The sequence below is a fragment of the Danio rerio genome, chromosome 24 (assembly GCF_052040795.2).
Source record: "Danio rerio strain M-AB ecotype USA chromosome 24, GRCz13ab, whole genome shotgun sequence".
In the NCBI taxonomy this organism is placed as follows: Eukaryota; Metazoa; Chordata; class Actinopteri; order Cypriniformes; family Danionidae; genus Danio; species Danio rerio.
In genome coordinates this window covers 22,249,045-22,267,500 of record NC_141044.1, presented here as the reverse complement: position 1 = coordinate 22,267,500, position 18,456 = coordinate 22,249,045, and the positions used below count along the sequence as shown (strand labels likewise).

The 18,456-nt window shown below is 35.8% G+C and overlaps 1 protein-coding gene across 3 annotated transcripts in view; it reads right to left on the bottom strand.

The window, feature by feature from the left end:
- zgc:162928 overlaps nt 1–18,456 on the bottom strand; it is a 194,759-nt gene that overhangs the window by 151,259 nt on the left and 25,044 nt on the right. For all 3 annotated transcript variants that reach the window (NM_001430954.1, XM_087308715.1, XM_087308716.1), the window contains 3 exon segments: nt 682–810; nt 9,791–9,922; nt 14,602–14,746. In NM_001430954.1, coding sequence (NP_001417883.1) covers nt 682–810; nt 9,791–9,922; nt 14,602–14,746 — 406 coding nt within the window.

Sequence of the window (18,456 nt, the reverse complement as noted above, 5' to 3'; positions counted from 1 at the left end):
TCACACGCAGGTGAAACCGCCATTTTAAAAAAACACAGCTGAGACATTACACCGTAATAATATATACATTTAACAACAAGCCATGGTCAACCCGAGCTCAAACAAACCTCGTCTTTGTGTTGATGAACAGCCTCAAAGCCAAAAAGAACAAAATCTGCTGTTTTACGAGCCAGTCTCAAAGTGTGAGCAGTTACACTTTCTCTAGAGAGCTCGCCACGTGTCTATATTTAAAAATAACAAACTTCTTGAGCTCATATTAATAACGGCCGCTTGATTATTGAAGCACTTCTGATATCAGATTCTTTTAGAAAGGGACCAATGTCAAAGTGAAGCACGAAATAACAAAGGAGTTACAAAAAGCGTAGAGACCATTGTGTTGCAAATTCTCTCAATGAGTTATGGGTGTTCTTTAAGCATAACATGCATTAAATCAATCAGAGTCCCATCTCACATTCCCTTTAAGAGTCAGTTGTGTCGCGCCATTGCCTATTTGTTATTAACATGTTGGACTTTGTAAGTAGATAAACTAAAAAAACTAAAAAAATAGTGAAAAAAAACTCTCTAATGTTTTGAATTTGGAATGCAGAACCAAGTTCAAATACTTCAATACCTTCATACTGCACCTTAAAAGTTATTCTTTTGAACTGTTGTATTGTATTATGCATATCTGGGTTTACTTACTGCGAGACAGGTTCTCTAGAGCTTTGCCAAGCTTCTTGCTCTCCAGCAGTATGTGATTGAGCTCATCAAAGTCTCGACTCTCTGGTTTGGTCCTCCAGTCCCAAGTAGGACGCAGTATTGAACGAGGCACTGCAGCAGAAGACAAACAAAATACCTTAGAAAAAAAAGATCAAATGCTGCTCTTGCACTGTTCAAACATTAAAAGCACAATTACATAGATTAGATTATTAGTATTTAGACAAAAAAAAACTGGGAGTAAGCTTCTCTTTGTTAATTGAGAGATGTATACATATATATATATACACACACACACACATACACATATACACATATACATACACATACACATAAATATAAATATGCATATGATGCGTTTTCAATACACAATCATCTCAACCTCACAGCACATGCTGAGTTTTTATGCAATGATCCAAAACACTGAAAACATAAACTAATATATAAGTTTGCAGTTAGTGTATATTTTGGGCTCAAGAAGGTGGTTTGGTTTTAATTGGGTTTCGTCACCACAGTAACTTCAGCTACATCACCAACCTGCTGAGGTAAAACCATGTAAATTTGATGCAATGAAGCCACTTCTAGTCCCTGTGCATCATATCATATGCATACATACATACATATAAATCCATAAATAGTATATAAACGACTTTAAACATTTCATAAAGAAAATACGGGCAACAATATCACATACTCCCAACCCTCACTCCCTGCCCCTTATACATACAAATCCCTATAGCATTACTATAGACAAATTTATAAATCAGCATGAAAACTCACTGTTTTACATAAAATTGGAAAGTAAATATATTTGTTGTTTTATTAGTTTTGTAATTTTTGTTGGTATATATTTTGTGATTTATAACATATGAGAAAAATAACAATTTTGTAAAGACTTAAAAACAATTATGTATAGGGTCAGTTTGACACCAAGAAAAACAATCATGGTTTGCTGGGCATGTATTGTCTGAAGGGATAGCTGCTACGAAATGGAAACAGACCTTCATTTACAGTGTGTGGGACTCACTTGTGCCATATCTCCTGTATTGGTGCAAGTTTGTCACAATCTCGTCTGCCCTGCCTTACTTCTTTGTCAAAGCATATGATACAGGGGAAAACATGGAATGTCCTTAGAGACAAGTATAATTTTCATTATAGTTAACAAATACAATTTTAATGCATATTATAAAATTATAGCATGTTTTAGGGCCCTAAATATCACATTTTTTATATTTCTTATGTTTTATACAGCTAAATGTGTACAAGGCATTGAAAAAAATAATATCATGCCAATTTTATATTGACCAAGTTTTTCCTATCAAATTAGGAAAAATCATTCAATCTGATAAAATAAAAACAATATAAATTACATATGTACATATGTTTAACATTGAATGGGGTAAAATTGACCCCAAGGATAATCGGAGGGTTAATATATAATTATATACTTAAATAGACTAATGAATTTGAGAGTTTTAAATAATTTAGAAGCTTTTTAAAAGAGATGATGAGCAAATTGAAATCATTTGAGAACATTCAAATATTACAATAACAACGAATGGTTCTGACTTTATGAAGATGAAATTTACAGAAAACAAAACGATAATACAGCATAAAGAATAATGTCTTTAAAATGAAAATCTAAAACGAAATGATAGATTCTGTCATTTCTATTATTTTGTACTAAGTTACCATGTTTTAAGTTACAATTGCAACAAAACCAGCCCTCCTTATTAAGTCTCAAAACTCAATTGTTTGCTTAAACTAAGCCTGAACTTAACTGTTTAAAAACCAAACCAATTTGTGCAACAGGCCTCAGATCTGAACTGCCTGTGTGCAAATAAAAACAAAGATGCTCAATTAAACAAGCTACATGTCCTTCCCAAACTGCAAATGTATCTAACAAAGAAGCTGTTAGTGCGTCAGAAATAGGTGCAAATTATGAAATGTCATTGCAATATTTATTTCTTCCTAATAAATCACAATTAATCTTATTGTGTCTCAAATGACACAAAAAAAATGTAAATTTCTAAACAATATCTACATATTGCTAGGCTCAAACTATTCTCTCAGGACCTAGTTTTGCATGAAATTAAAGCATTTTAAATGCATTCAAATGTAATCAAACTTTTATTTTCTTGAGCAAAACTTTAAAGAAAATTTTACTTTCTTTATCATCCTAAGCCTCTTGACAACTGTTGAGGAAAAAACAAGAATTGCAAATTCTACAATTTTTTTTACTGCCACCGTGTCAAAAAAAAAAAAAAAAACATTCACAGATTGTCAGACATATGCAATATCTACAGTAAGTGAGTCTGACTAAGAGCACTTGCAGCAAAAAGTGTAACACTGCATAATTTAGAACATTCACAACGTCAAGCTAAATGTGTTTGCTACTGCTGTGACTCAGAGGCATTTGCTTTCAGTGCAGTGCATGTTTTGCAAATGCCTTCTGTTCAGGGTGTTTTCCCATTCACCTCCTAAACACATTCCCTAAACCTTTCTAATTGCTCTAAATATGGTCAATGTGAATTAAAAATCACAGTAGATAAATGCAATGTGTTTTGAGTGGCCTTTCCAAAAACAGAAATTAAATGTTTTTTTTTTTTTGTTTTTTTTTAAATAGCTTTCAATTCCATGACAGTGTGATAACACTGATTATCTCAGGTAAAATAACAAACAGTTCATTAGCTGCTATGCCAAAGCACCACAGTATTAATTCTGGACATCAGGCACCCAGAACGACCAATTAGTGAATTTGATGATGATTTGGGAGATTATTAGGACTAATCTGAAGCAAGTATCCAGGTGCCTTAAGGACTATGCTTGAACTCGATTAGCATAAAATCATGAAAATAAATCAGATGCATGTCACATCTACAGCATATCCAATCGTCTCTGCACAATTTTCTGCACAGCGAGAATGTGTTCTGCTTTTCTGTCTTATGCATGAGCATGAAAAAAAGAGCTGCTATACATATTGTAGCTTGTATCCATGTGTAAATGACACTGTGTTTATTTTGCATGTGCTTCAGAGTAACCTCTGGACTCATTATGTGCAATATCACTGCCTGGAAACCAAAAGCCTACATTATTTTGACACTTGAAAGAGGTTAAATGAATAATTCACAGACAAAAAGAAGCAACATTTACCACAGCTCTCAAATCTTATGTGCACTTCTGAATATCCGAACTTGACAATGAGAAGTGCATTTACATTTACAACCAGTTGCTCTTTATCTCAAAATACTAAATTGCAAATGTTTTTATGAGACTTTAGAATGTAATATTTTCCAATAAAAGAACACAAATGTTCACTAAATTATTAATAATGATTTATTTTAAGTATTACATTTGATTATGGATCATTCATTTAGTACGACAGAGTTAATATGGAGCTTCCACTATTAGATTACAGAAGGCATGCAGTAGATGTCTTTCTTTTCATTAAGAGAAACTAAAACTTCTTGAAGTTAAGCATTACCTGCACTCGACTTCTGTGTATGTGTGTCCTATTACAGGGAACATATGATTATAACTACAACTGCAATTTAGACATTGTAAGATTTGAGATAACACAGATATTTTTATGCATCCATATGGACAATGCAAACATCTACATTTACACCCCATGGAGCTAGAACGCGGAAAAAGCTCTCTCCCGCACTCCCTCATATTCTTCCCCCTCACAGAAAGGTCTTCTTAACTCAGAGAATGGTCATCTCAAAGTGTGAATGTTCTGTGTCAATGGAAGTGACTTTTTGCATCGTGTTTCATATTATTTTAAATGTCTCAGTGCGACTGGTACAATGGTCTCATTCCCTCAGAAATAGACATATTCAAAATAATAGATATATTACCTTTAGGTATCTTTTGATCCACTGCTAAGGGAGCGCCTTTATCTGGGGACTTCTATTTAAATGACCATTTGCCTTTTGTTATTGACAAACACCCCCCCCCCCCCCCCCCTCGAGGAGATTCTTGATTTGACTACTTAAGGGACAGTTTCAAATAGTTTGGGATGATTCTGTAAACATATTAGCCCGTAGTGTAGAGCTTCATGCTCCATACAATGTATATTTTAAAGTCAGGTATGTATCTCGGATCTATCTTTGAGAATTTTATGTCTTATGTTGATTGTTTATAAATTGACTGAATAATTGGCATACTACATATTTAACTGTCTATTAAATTGTTATGTTTGAACATATTTTGTTTACTCTGTAATTATTCATTCTAGTAGATTACATTGTATCCATGTTTCCGCACTTCCTATGTCAGTTCAGTAGATGGACTAAAATCCAGTTGAGATGGAGCATTGGTAACTAATTGTATTTTAGGGATCCGACTGAATCTTGATATTAATTCAAGTGTACTTAGGTGGAAAAGGGGGTTAATACCATCCAGGAGTTGCATGACTAACCTAGATAGGGTACCCGACCCTTGTTTGAAAGTAAAATTATTCTAAATTAAGTGTATATGGGAAACCATGGGCTTGGCTAAACCAAAATTATTATAGAGAACAGTAGTCGGTTGCATTTATAATAATGGCCTTGACCTCTGATTAGAAATGATATTGTCTTTACGCAAGGGTGTAAATCAAAAGGGGACTAATCAAAAATACTTTGGAATGAGCAAGCATAGGAGTGGCCATCTAAAAGTATTAGTCAATTACCTCTGTTTAATAATCAAGACTGACAAGAGTATGAGCGTTAGGAATGCCATCGGCCGTGGCGATTCCTCTGAGCGACATGAGCACCCGAATGAACAAATGTAATAGTTACAAGTGAAGACAAAAGGTTCAAACATTTATCTAAATTTTATATTCATATAGTCTTCTTAATGTTTTATGATTGAAGTCAGATAAAATGAAAGATAAAGATATTAATATTCTAAACCACCTCATATTCAAATTGGAGTCAGATATGGGTAAAATTTGAAGTAAATCGACATTGTGCGCTGGAAAGACCGAGCAGGCAGTGAACCTTCATCCACCAGCGGACACCTCCATTGGGCCAGCTGGGTGGATCTTACATTGTCAAGCAACAAAACTGCAGGGTGAGCTTATAATAAACAGTGTTATGCATTGATACCACCACTGGTATTGTTATAATTATTTTATTAGTTATCATTCTGGTGTGAACAGGCTTTAATTTTATTGCAAAGCCATACAGATCGATACCAATGCAAAACAAAGCTGCTTATGAATCATTTCTGCAGTTCGCAATCTATTCCTTCATTTAAAAATCAGTCTTGAGGCTTTCCACAACCAACAGTAGGTATCCATGTAAGCTTTTTGTTACATTAAGCTGTTTGAACAACATAAAAATCAAACATAATGCAATAATGTATGCAATGTTAATTTATAAACATACCATGGAAATCCAATAAATTTTTTTATTTAAATGTATTACTTGTAGTATTTGTAATAAATAATTCTATATTATAAATGACAGTGTCATTATTATGTTTTATGTATTTGCAATAATACATGTAGTCGCCCTCTTGAAACAGCATAACTTCCCTTTTCTGATCATATGTTTAGGTTTAGACAATAACTTTATTTATCATTTGCTTAATCGCTCAAACTGTGCAGACTTTTCACATTCACAAATAACTTTTCCACACTGCAGTAAACAAAAATTTGTGAACTCACATAATGTACTGTATGTGGAAACCAACACGGGCTCACTGGAAACATGTGCTTCAGCAAACATTTTTGTGAAACCACAAAAAAACATAGATTTTACTGCAGCTTCTAGATAAAATGAAAGTTAGGAGCAGTATATTAAGCACATTTTATAAAAGCAATGTAAAATCAAGGTTAAGCTATGTGGTCACCGTTAGAGATGCTCATTTCAAATAATGTTGCCAACCAACAACGGCTGCTCATTAACCAATATTAACCATTAACTGGTCATTAATATTAAATTATTTTTTTAATAATAAAAAATAATAATAATTATCTACATTTATTTTGTATCTGACACATTAAATATTACATTTTAAAATACTGATTTATTTTCTAACACGCAAACATTTTACCAACAGAACATAACAACCGAATATCTTCACTAACCTGCAGTGCTTCCAACAGCATTGAAAAAAGAACAAACAAAATAAAAAGAATAAAATAAATCCTGCCCTAGATATTTTTCACTTAAATAACAAATTTAGTTTACAAATCGAAAAACACTGACTGAATTCTTTTTAAGAACTAGCATATTGTAACGCCGGGGAGTGACACCAACAACAGAAGGTAGGATCCAATATGCAGGTTTTATTCACAGTCAGGCAAGCAGTGGTCAATACGGGAGCAAACAGATATATGTAGACAATCCAGAATCGTAGTCAGTAAACAGGCAATAGGTCGTAAGGCAGGCGGCTAAACAGGATGACAAGGATAAACAGGGCTAAGAACAAAACACGGGAAACCAAGACCAGGATAACGCGTTGTAATGTCACCTTACAGATAAACAAGACTCGGCATACTGAAGGAGTGAATGTGTGGCTTAAATAGTGTGTTAATCAGTCTCTGAAAGTCCTCAGGTGTGAATGTAAATCAAGCTAAATAAGAAAGCAGGTGTGTGGGCGAAGAGCATGTATGAAGTTGTAGTCCAGGAAAAGTGTAGTTCTAAGTGTGTGTGTGTTTACCAGCGACATCTGGTGGTTGTTCGCTGGTAAACATGACACATATAGACTGTTTTTTTCCCTATCATATCCTTTTTTTCTGTCAAATAAAAATAGCAGGCTCAAATCGATCACTTAACAGAAAATGTGCATTTAATTAATGCTCCGCTGTTATTCTTACATCACAAACCTCTGTCTACATTTTTAATAGAAGACATTATTTTTATTATGTCTTGAGCATCTGATTTTACCTTAGAGCTTGTGCTTTCATTCCCTCTCTTACTTGTGATTCATGTGCGTGCGCTGCAGGCAATGACAGACTCAATTGTTGACTGTTGATTGTAAACTACAAGCTACTATAGCATATAAAAATTTTGTTGTTGTGTTGAAATTGCTAGCAGACATGACCCCAATTAAATATTCAAATAATATAATTGTAAAAAACAGTCTCAAAATTTGGATCCAATTTTTGCGCCATTTTGGTTTTCATAATATCTCTTTATTATCCCCAATACACTCCAATCCTCTGTTTTACCCTTCTATCTTGGACAGTGCTTATGCCTCATGGAGAGATCTTGGATTGGCTACGTTTGGTGATCTTTACATTGACTGTGTTTTTGCCTCTTTTGGTCAGTTGGCCTCTCAATTTAATGTCCCTAAAGCCAATTTTTTCAGATACTTACAAACTCGAGATTTTGTGCGCAAAAAAATTGTTAACTTTCCAAATGCACCGCCAACTTCAGATCTAGACACAATACTGGGCATAGATCCCTGTGCTAAAGGTTCAATTTCTAAATTATTTAATGTAATTGTTAATCTTCAATTTTCTTTTGATAACTTACGGACCACCTGGTCTCAAGACATGGGAATTGAGATTACAGAGGAGACAAGGAAAGCGGTCTTGAACAGGGTTAACTCCTCCTCAATCTGTGCACATCACAGGCTTATATAATGCAAGGTAGTGTATAGAGCTCATTGGTCCAAAAGCAGGCTAGCTCACATCAATCCGTCTATAGACCCTGAGTGCGACAGGTGTCATTCTGGTACAGCTACTTTATTTCATATGTTTTGGTCCTGTCCTTCCCTGCTTTCCTTTTGGAGAAAAATATTTTTCTCGCTATTAGCTATTACCACTGTTGATATCCCACCATGTCCAATTATTGGTTTATTTGGGGTTCTTCCGCCCGACCACACTTTACCCTCTCATTTTGTAGACTTTGTAGCTTTTTTAACTCTTCTGGCTAGGCGATTAATTCTTCTGAACTGGAAGAGCTCTCACCCTCCTTCTCACTCTTGTTGGATAAGAAATGTTCTTTATTTTATGAAATTAGAAAAAATTAGGTACTCTCTTCACCGAACTAGCACTATTTTTATTTATTTATGGGAACCCCTTCGCAAATATGTCCAAACTCTTCAGCTTAACCCTGCGCCTTCTGATTGAGTCCCCACCCCCTAATGCCCAGCTTTTATGGGAAACTACTTCTGGTCAACACATTGTAGACTTGTTTTTTATGTATATAAGATTGCACTAGTGTTGTTGTTTTTTATTTTATTTATCTATTTATTTTTATTATCTTATTTTTATCTATTATTGTTTATTTATTTTTATTATTACTATTTGCTCAAAATACTCTTCAGTATAAAACATAAAAAAATGTGTTGTTTATTTATGATATTGCATTAATTTGCATACATGTTTTATAAGCTATAAAATGAAAGCCTCAGTTTGGTGTGGAGTTATCATTATGCAAAAATCAAGAAAATCTTTAGATTTGTTTGATTTGTAGATTATGTAGGCTATTTTAAAAAATTATATTTTATAAAAAACTATTAATAACTGTAATTTTCCAAAAGGAATGAAAGTTTGTTTGTTGGTTGTACAACACATCATCAATACTATAGCCTATTTGTTGTGTTTGAGTGGTGCTGGAGTGCACTCTGATAGAGAGAAAATCCTGATGATCCGACTTGTGACTTTTAAAACATGCATGAAATGTACTCAGAGCAATGTATTTGATGGTTTGCAAAAATGTAGGCTGAGACACTTTTTTTCCAATGAGCCTGGGTTGTTGAAAATCATCTAAATAAGTCAGCTAGAAATGGGAACAGGCACACATCCAGTTTAAAATGGGGTTATACACATTTAATTTCTCCCTTCTTGCCATTTCCCCCAAAACTGGCCAACAGCTTCGCTCCACTCCGGCAGAAATAGAACCGCTGTCAGTAACAGAGCAGCACGTTAAATTATTAAACACTCCCAGCAATACATATCAGTCAGAGCTCATGCTGATAGCCTCCATAATGGCACAATCTAAAGATAGAAGTCATCATTGTTCACTAATATACAGACAGTCTCGTCTATTTTCGAACTCTGAAGATGCACGACTGATCTCAGATTAACAGCTAGGCGAATCACATAAAACTGATGTAGTGACACTAGCTTCTTTATTGCAGTAGGACTCACGTGATTTAGACTCCGGAGACGGTGGGGAAATGTTGGACACGGCCAGGTCACTCTTTGATTTCTTGGGCTTCTTGGGATGGATCTGCCAGGGTTTTTCATAACCTCTAGAGTCCCGTCTTGTGCCTTTGTATTCTAGAGAAGAAAAAAAAACTGTCAGTAGATAAATAGGATTTCTGCAGATATTTCATAAGCAGATTTTGGCAGATAGCTAATGTTGATACCAATACAGATATCTTTTTGCTGTTGTTTGTTTGTGTGTGTTTTTTAAAAATTGAAAAATCGGATTTTTTATTATTATTTTTTTTTATAAGTGTCAGGTAGGATTTCTGCATCATACAGAGACTTTCATAGTTTCAAGTCAGCAATCAAAAACAGTGAATCTAATCCACTATACAAGCAAATAATGGTTTAAATAATCAGCAGACTGCTGACCTTTTCTTATAACTAGCCCTGCTGGAAGACACACAATTATTGAAGGCTCATAACTACGCCCACACAGAATCCGGTGCGCAGAAATCTGCAGATTTCCACAGATTTTTAGCCTATCATTGAGTGTATTTATTTACTTGTGTAAATGTGTGTACATTTATACTTATTCAGTGTTTAAATTAATTTCAGTATTATTGTTGACTAATATGGAAATGTTCATTCATTCATTTTCTTTTCCACTAAATTGGCTCTATTACTGTCTCTCAACCCCACCTATAGCTGGTGTGTGGTGAGCGCACTGGCGTCATTGTCCTATAGTTGCCGTCGCATCATCCAAGTGGATGCTGCACACTGGTGGTGGTGTGGAGAGACCCTTCTCATGATTGTGAAACGCTTTATGTGTATGGCCATACACTATAAATTCACATTATTTACATACTTACTTACTTTTTGGCTTAGTCTCTTTATTAATCAGGGGTCGCCACAGCGGAATGAACCGCCAACTTATCCAGCATATGTTTTACGCAGAGAATGCCCTTCCAGCCGCAACCCAGTACTGGGAAACACACATACACTCTTGCATTCACACTCATAAACTACAGCCAATTTAGTTTATCCAATTCACCTACAGCAGATGCCACAGCCATATCACCCTGCAGCCCAAGAGCGGTTACTCACTGAAGCTAAGCAGGGCTGAGTCTGGTCAGTACCTGCATGGGAGACCACATGGGAAAACTAGGTTGCTGTTGGAAGTGGTGTTAGAGAGGCCAGCAGGGGGTGCTCAACCTGTGGTCTGTTTGAGTCCTAATGCCCCAGTAAAAAAAGTGAAAGGGAAACTATACAAGTGGTGATGTGGAGAGACCTCCCCTCATGATTGTGAAGCGCTTTGGTGGTATGTCCATACACAATAAATGCACTATATTAATACACATTTCATTACATTACATTACATATGTGTTTGGACTGTGAGGGAGCACCTGTAGGAAACCCATGTGAACACTGGGAGAACATGCAAACTCCACACAGAACTGCCAACTGACCAAGCCAGGGCTTGAACCAGTGACCTTCTTGCTGTGAGGTGACAGTGCTACTCACTGAGCCATCGTGTCACGGATGAAAATGTTAATTTATTTTATTTACAATACAGCTTTTAAAGTAACATTTTCTCTTTTAGTAGATATTTTATGAGTGACTTGCTTTGTTTAAAAATAAGTGGATCTAATTGGATTTGCATTGTAAACATTAAATAAAAGTTAATATTATTTTTTTTATTTCACATATTAAGATTTGTTACGATACTCCCAAAATTGTTTTGCATAAATCTGCATTATTTACAAAATTCTGCACAGAATTAGCAAAAAATGTCCTTGTAACCTTGTAATCTTATTTGGCATATTGGCATACTTTCCATGTCAGACCAATATTTACATTAATCGATTATCCTCCAATTCATTGAAAGTTCTGATCATACTATGCATTCCTACAGGCATGGTGCAATGTTTGCTTTCCTATGAGTTCATACACTTTCTTTTCCATTCCACTGAGTAGTGGTTAGAATGAATAGTGGTTAGAATGAATCGTCTTCATAACGAGTCTTTAGCCGTTTAGAAGTGACGTGACTATGAAACATAATTGTTGCACGCACAAACCCAGGAAAATTTAAACTTGTGGCCCCGCCCACTAACACAGCAGCAAAGACAAACAGATCCTGAAGTCATGAGTCATGAAGATGCTGTGCTTACCTGGATATTATTGGAAGTGTGAGGGGAAAGAAGTGATTCAGCAGTCTACATGCTTACAGTGGGTGATTCATTCGTTTCTTACAAGGAAGGATCAGAAAAGACTGATGCATGAGACTTGTAAGAATGGACAGACAATACACCAGGGGTGCGTGCAAAATAGGGCCAGTTTATTTGGCACAAAGGCAGCCTGCTGCAGTTGAGTAGGAGCGCTGGTAAGTGCTACAACCCCCTGGCTAGAGATGTGATCTTTGGGCAAATCACAGTACAGGTAAGCCCTGAGAACATATAACTCTTCATGCAAGAGGTGCCACAGCAATAACTGCAAATAGAAATGATCGAAGTCACAGCTGAGAAGAGAGAAAAGCTCCAAAATGAAAGGTAATTAATGAAATCAGACCTGGCCCCTGACACATTTCATAAATGTAAGTGAAGGGCTGTCTCCTTTTTTTCTCTAGCTTGCAAATGATGTATTTAATTGTGTTTTGTTACTTGTAACCACTTGTACTGTGTCAGGTTAACTCTTTATATTCTCATATCGCGTCTAATGCCACGTTGAAACGTGACGCGTGCTGCTTTGTGTACGAATTTAAATGCTGTGAGCTGGCGTTCCACTGCCGATTGTCATGGCTATGGCCAATGTCAACGGTTCAGGATACTTCAGCTTTTGCTGCTGTGTGGATTAATACTGAATGATACTGTTTGACTACATCAGCATATTGCTCTATTCTTGACTGACACACATTCAGTTAATATGCTTTTGGTGGAAAGGTGTCTGAATAACACTGTTGAGTAAGTTTTACTAGGAAGTGTGTTTCAGGCGTCTGCTGTGATCGGATCCTATACCAATGTTGGGGACCCGGGGGCTTGACAAACCGAGCTGGGCATTTGTCTCCTGCTGGGCATTTGTCTCGCGCTCAAAGTTGTCGACCAATCACAACAGGCTGTCATCGGTCCAATCAGCGTAGATTAGCTTCGCACTAAGGAGGGGTTTGGGAACAAATAAATCGCTGAAAGATTCATATGGAAGTCGCTGGGATAATTTGGTAAAAATAAATGCAGATTATAAGACCATGAAAGTGTTTTTTGACCTTGCATGCATATCAGTATGTTGTTGGAGATCCACATAACTAAAATATGACCCTTTTTCATGTATAATATGGCCTCTTTACCATTTTGTCTTTATCTTTATTTATTTATTTTTTGTCATATAAATATCTATGGATGAAAATCCCAACAGTAAAAAAAAATCATAATATTTGCCAAGCAACAACGCAAGTAAAGCAAATAAAAAACAAATGCATAAACCATAAAACAAACAATTATTTTTTCCATCAAACCAGAGTGAACCAGATTTATGCACAGAACTGAGATATCTCAATATTCCCATGTCCCGCTGGAATATCTAAAATGTAAAATGCCTTTTTTTTTCTAAAAGGATAAAAATTTTATCTAAGTCATATCTGTGCATACATTATTTTTTGTAATTTCAAAATCGATGTACATCTTTGCATTTCCATTAAGCATTTTAATGTAATATTCCAAGATGAGCATACAAATAGGTGGAAAAAACATGGCTAACAACAGATTGTTTCTTTTTCTCACAAAAAGAACATAAATTGTTATGAGATAAAGAAAGAGAGAGGAGAGAGGAGAGAGGAGGAGAGGGTTGTTCTAAAGGCAAAAATGTTTTTGGCTTAGATTTTTATCTGACTGCTTTGGAATTCACTAGGGGTCTCAAGTATCAACTCTGCGTACGCACAAAAACTTTTCGTACACCAGATTTCACACTCACGTTTAGATTCACTAACGATGAAATTAACTTGAGTGGTGCTGCTATACCGCCTTAATAAAGTGTTCTTCTCATACACCTGTGTCTCCCACAGACACGGATACTATTCCAGACAGTAAAGTGTCGCCGACAATTGAGGCAGCTCTCTCCTCAAAGGGTGTTAGTTCAGCATCCCGTTCCCCCACCTGTTTGGTCCACACTTTGACGGTGCGCTGCTCTTCTCCTCTTAACATGCACCTTTATATCACACCAGTTGTTTTTTCATTCACTCACTGTGCGATGTTTAGACCCCACTGCGTTAACCGCGTCAGCTAAATTCTCCCACTCTATTTTTTTTTCTTTTGTTATTAATTTCAGAGGACAAACTTGCAATTAGCACAGTTTTTCTCTGGTCTACCTCCGATAGAGGGACCTCCAATTCACATTCTGTGAAGTTTCTCTTTTTGCTTGCTTTTACCATTGCTTATTCATTTGGTTTTGCCAAAGTAGAGTCATTACTATATTTATTAGGGGGGGGGGTAGGGAGGGGTTTTACGTTAATTCGAATGTACTAAGAGATTATGCGTGGGATTCCGTGAATGCAGTATTTCATACATCTGAATTTTTTAATGCGTACGCACATTTAAAGCTTTGTCTATACACAATGTTTTAGTATAAATGCAATGCAAGTCTTTGTACATGAGGCCCGAGGTCATAAAATCTTGTCGTACATCTGAATGATTTTCACAAACTCACTGATTTGGGCATGGACATATGATCATCCAACCATCAAAATTTACAACATGTACATCCGCCTAAACTGACAGTGATCTACTTTGTCCCCAACAAATATAAAGCAGCTTAAATGAAACCTGAGGAGCTCTCGGCCCACAGTGCTGCAGATCCCGACAGCGTCCTCTGAATCCTGCCGGGACTCTCCTGCTTGGTTTGCAGATGGCCGATGAGGAAAGGAATGGGGTGGTCTGGTGTCTCAGTTATCAGCTTGGTCATCATCTCCTATCAGAGCCATAGAGAACAAAGAACCATTAGAGTACAGGCATATGAGCAAATGCCAGGGAACTTGTGTCAAGCCAGCCTGCCAACCTGAATGAGTAGCATTGGCCTGGTTTCAGCATTCGAAAAACTAATTAGGTAATTGGACAGGGGAAAAAAAAAAAAAATCACACATTAATATTGAACATTAGATGAGCTATGGCATGCAGGAGGATTTTGCTGGAGGACAACTGGCAAGATGAGAGACAGAGTGGAAAACTAATAGTGAGATGTTTAAAAAGAATACAGTTTAAAAAATGCTGGTAGGCATCATCAAAATTTTAAATTTGATATGACTGATTGGAATATGATTATATATATTTTAAACCAATAGTTTTCAGGGGACTAGGGGCTACTAAAAACTTAGAGTCTACGGTATAAATGGTATAAAAACTGTTGTCAGAGTTTGGATTTAACAGAACATTTATGGCCTGTTTCCACTGAGTGATATGATATGGTACAGTATGATTCAGTGCACTTTTATGGTCATTTCCACTGCCAAATTAACTAATTAGCCAATCGTCAAACTTTTTGGGTACCCTTTTAAAATGGTAGCTAGCACAACAAAAGGGTACCAAAAGGCAGGCCAAGAAGAAGAGCAGAATCTACCTTGTGCCCCGTAGTTGTTTACAAGGTCGTCTAAAGTGTGAGAGGTTTCGCTTTCACAAGGGAGAGCTTGCATACATGTCTATATTTGAAATAACGGACTTCTTATGCTGATGATAATAACCTGTGCATGATTATTGAAGTGCTTCTAACATCCGATCCTTTCAGAAACAGACAAAGTGAAGGGTGAAAAAACAAAGGAGAAAAAGATTCTTTCAGCAACCTAAAACATGAACAAACTGCCATGTTTGACTATTATCATCACCTTTTGGACTATTATGAACTTCGAATGACAGAATTACTTTTTAACAAGAGGTTACATGTGCTGGTGAGGATTACAGATAGAGATAAGAGGTTTGCACTGACTGTGAGCTATATGTTGTGTTTTGTTTTTGAAGACAAATAAGGACTAAATGTATGAAGTGTGTAGTTTTGTCTGTAATTGGTAATATATTGGAGACTGTAAGGGTCTGTATGTGTTCTTATATGTTGCATTCATTTATTTATTTCATATAATATCTGACGTTACAGTAGGCTATTTTGCGCATTTAACTGCATTGATCTGCAGTTATAAAGTATAGCTTTACTTTGACATTTCCTCGGGGGAGAATGACGTTGACTGAAACTTTGTCATACACCACGCTGACCAAAACGTTACCATTGGTATCCTTTTGGCAGGGGAAACACAAGCCTGATAAATGTACCATACTGTACCACTCAATGGAAACGGGCCATTAAAGACACTATCTGTATCATTCAGAAATGATCAACATTACACATTTTTCTTTTCATGACACATTAGTTTTACAGTGCAAAATAGCTGCACAGATGGTTAGGTTTGTACACTATATTTATATAATATTGATAAATTATGCCAATGGTATGAGGCAACATTGTTTATCTACAACAGTTTAATGAGTGCATCTGAAAAATAACAGAGGACACAAAGTAAAATGCTGCAGGGAAAGTGCATAATAAAACCTGACCGATTTATATTAAGGGCTTTTAAAATAACTGTTAAGATGCTTTGATCTATCGTGCACTTCTGATGTTTAATGTGTGAGATGTGGTGTTTTCTTCAGTGAGTTCCTTCACAGGAATATTCTTCACTGGCGAATGAAAATATTTTGAATTTCACTGTCAGTGGTGTGTAGCGTCTTGTGAGCTTCTGCAAGTGAGCTACCATTAAAATTTCATAAAATAAAACTAAATGAGCACCACCTTTTTCCCAGTGATGGGTTGCAGTTGGAAGGGAATCCGCTACGTAAAACATGGTTTGGATAATTTGGTGGTTTATTCCGCTGTGGGGACCCAAGATTAATAAAGGGACAAAAAGAAAATGAATGAATGAATGAATGAATGAATGAATGAATGAATGAATGAACAAACAAACAAACAAATATTTTCAGGATAGAGAGGAAAAACACTCGAATCTCAGCAGGGAATAACATGACAGGCTGTTTGACTGAGGGAAAATAACAAGGAAATGTGGACATCTTATCGTCGTTGTGGAACATTGTTACCCACAGAATGCCCAAAGACTTGAATGTCAAGGAATGTTGGTTTAATTTAAATTGATTTGATTTAAATTAAAATATTCATTATATAATTGTCTCCTCTCCACCAATCAGCTGGTGTGTGGTGTGCGGTCTGGCGCAAAATGGCTGCCGTCGCGTCATCCAGGTGGATGCTGCACACTGGTGGTGGATGAGGAGATTCCCCCCATTGTGTGTAAAGCGCTTTGAGTGCCCAGAAAAGCGCTATATAAATTTAAGGAATTATTATTATTATTATAATTCATTTTACATAAAAACTGCAGATCAAACAGTGTCAATAGGTGCACTGCAACATGAAAATTCCTACCACCATATTGCATACAGACCGCATACTCTAGAGGTCCGTTCTTTGTACATGGATTATACAATTAGCTGGATTTTTTTATTTGACGATTTAAACATTTTGTCAAAACTCATCCAAGAGTTGTTGTCATATCAAAAGGTCTTGTAGCTTAAACCTGCCTGGGAGCAGGCTTATTTCATATAAACAGGATTAGATTGGGTCATTTCAAGAAAAGGTAATACTGAAAGTATGTACCAAATGTTGATACATACAGTAGTAAAATTGTTTAAAAAATAAAATTCTATATATATATATATGGACTTTGTAGATACAAATGCGTACTATTTTAAGGTACTGATCCAGCCTTGGCCAATATTCTTGCTACTTATTTATTTATTTATTTTTAAAGGAAAGAAATATTAATATGCAGTCATGCACACATTTTGACAGCTAATATGCCTGTAATTTGATGCAAGATTAATTTAGACAGCCATTCATTAAGAAAATCTGCTCTAAAACTAAATCAACTGCTAAATACTTTTGACAAATGAAAGTGTAAAGCTTGCAGTCCACAACAAATCTGGAAAGTTATTATGTATCATATTTAACAAACTGTTTACTATGTATTTTATATAATTGCTCACAAGGATAATTGATTATTAATCAGATGATGTCATTACTATGTTGTGCGGTCAACCAATCATTGCATTGCTGATAACGATTTTGAGAACCGATAGATCTGTCCTTCACAAAACAAGCAGCAATCTCAGATCAGTTCATCCAGACATTTTATTCTGATTCACGAACTTGTTAGAAGAAGCAAATTAACCAGAGATCAGTTATCAAGATTAAAAGATCTGTCAAATAATCTTTTAGATCATTTAAGCAAGGTAAAAAGAATGGACCCCAAAAACATGTCAATCAAAAAAAAAAATAATCACCAACAACTAACTACAACAATCTAAAGAGCAAAACGTCCAGCTGCACGGTTTGACCTCAGAAATTGTTTCTTTCAGTAGTTCAGCAGTCACAATGATCAAGAACTTCTGTAATCATTTCACGTCAACATCAAAACTATTCACACAGCAAAAATGGCTATTTGGAAATATTTTATGAAAGAAAATACTAAAAAGTCCACAAGTTTTTCTACACTGGAGCGATTAATATGCTTCTGGCTTGTTCTATGTTTTCCTGCAGTTATAACCTTAACTGTTGGAGTGCATAGATTT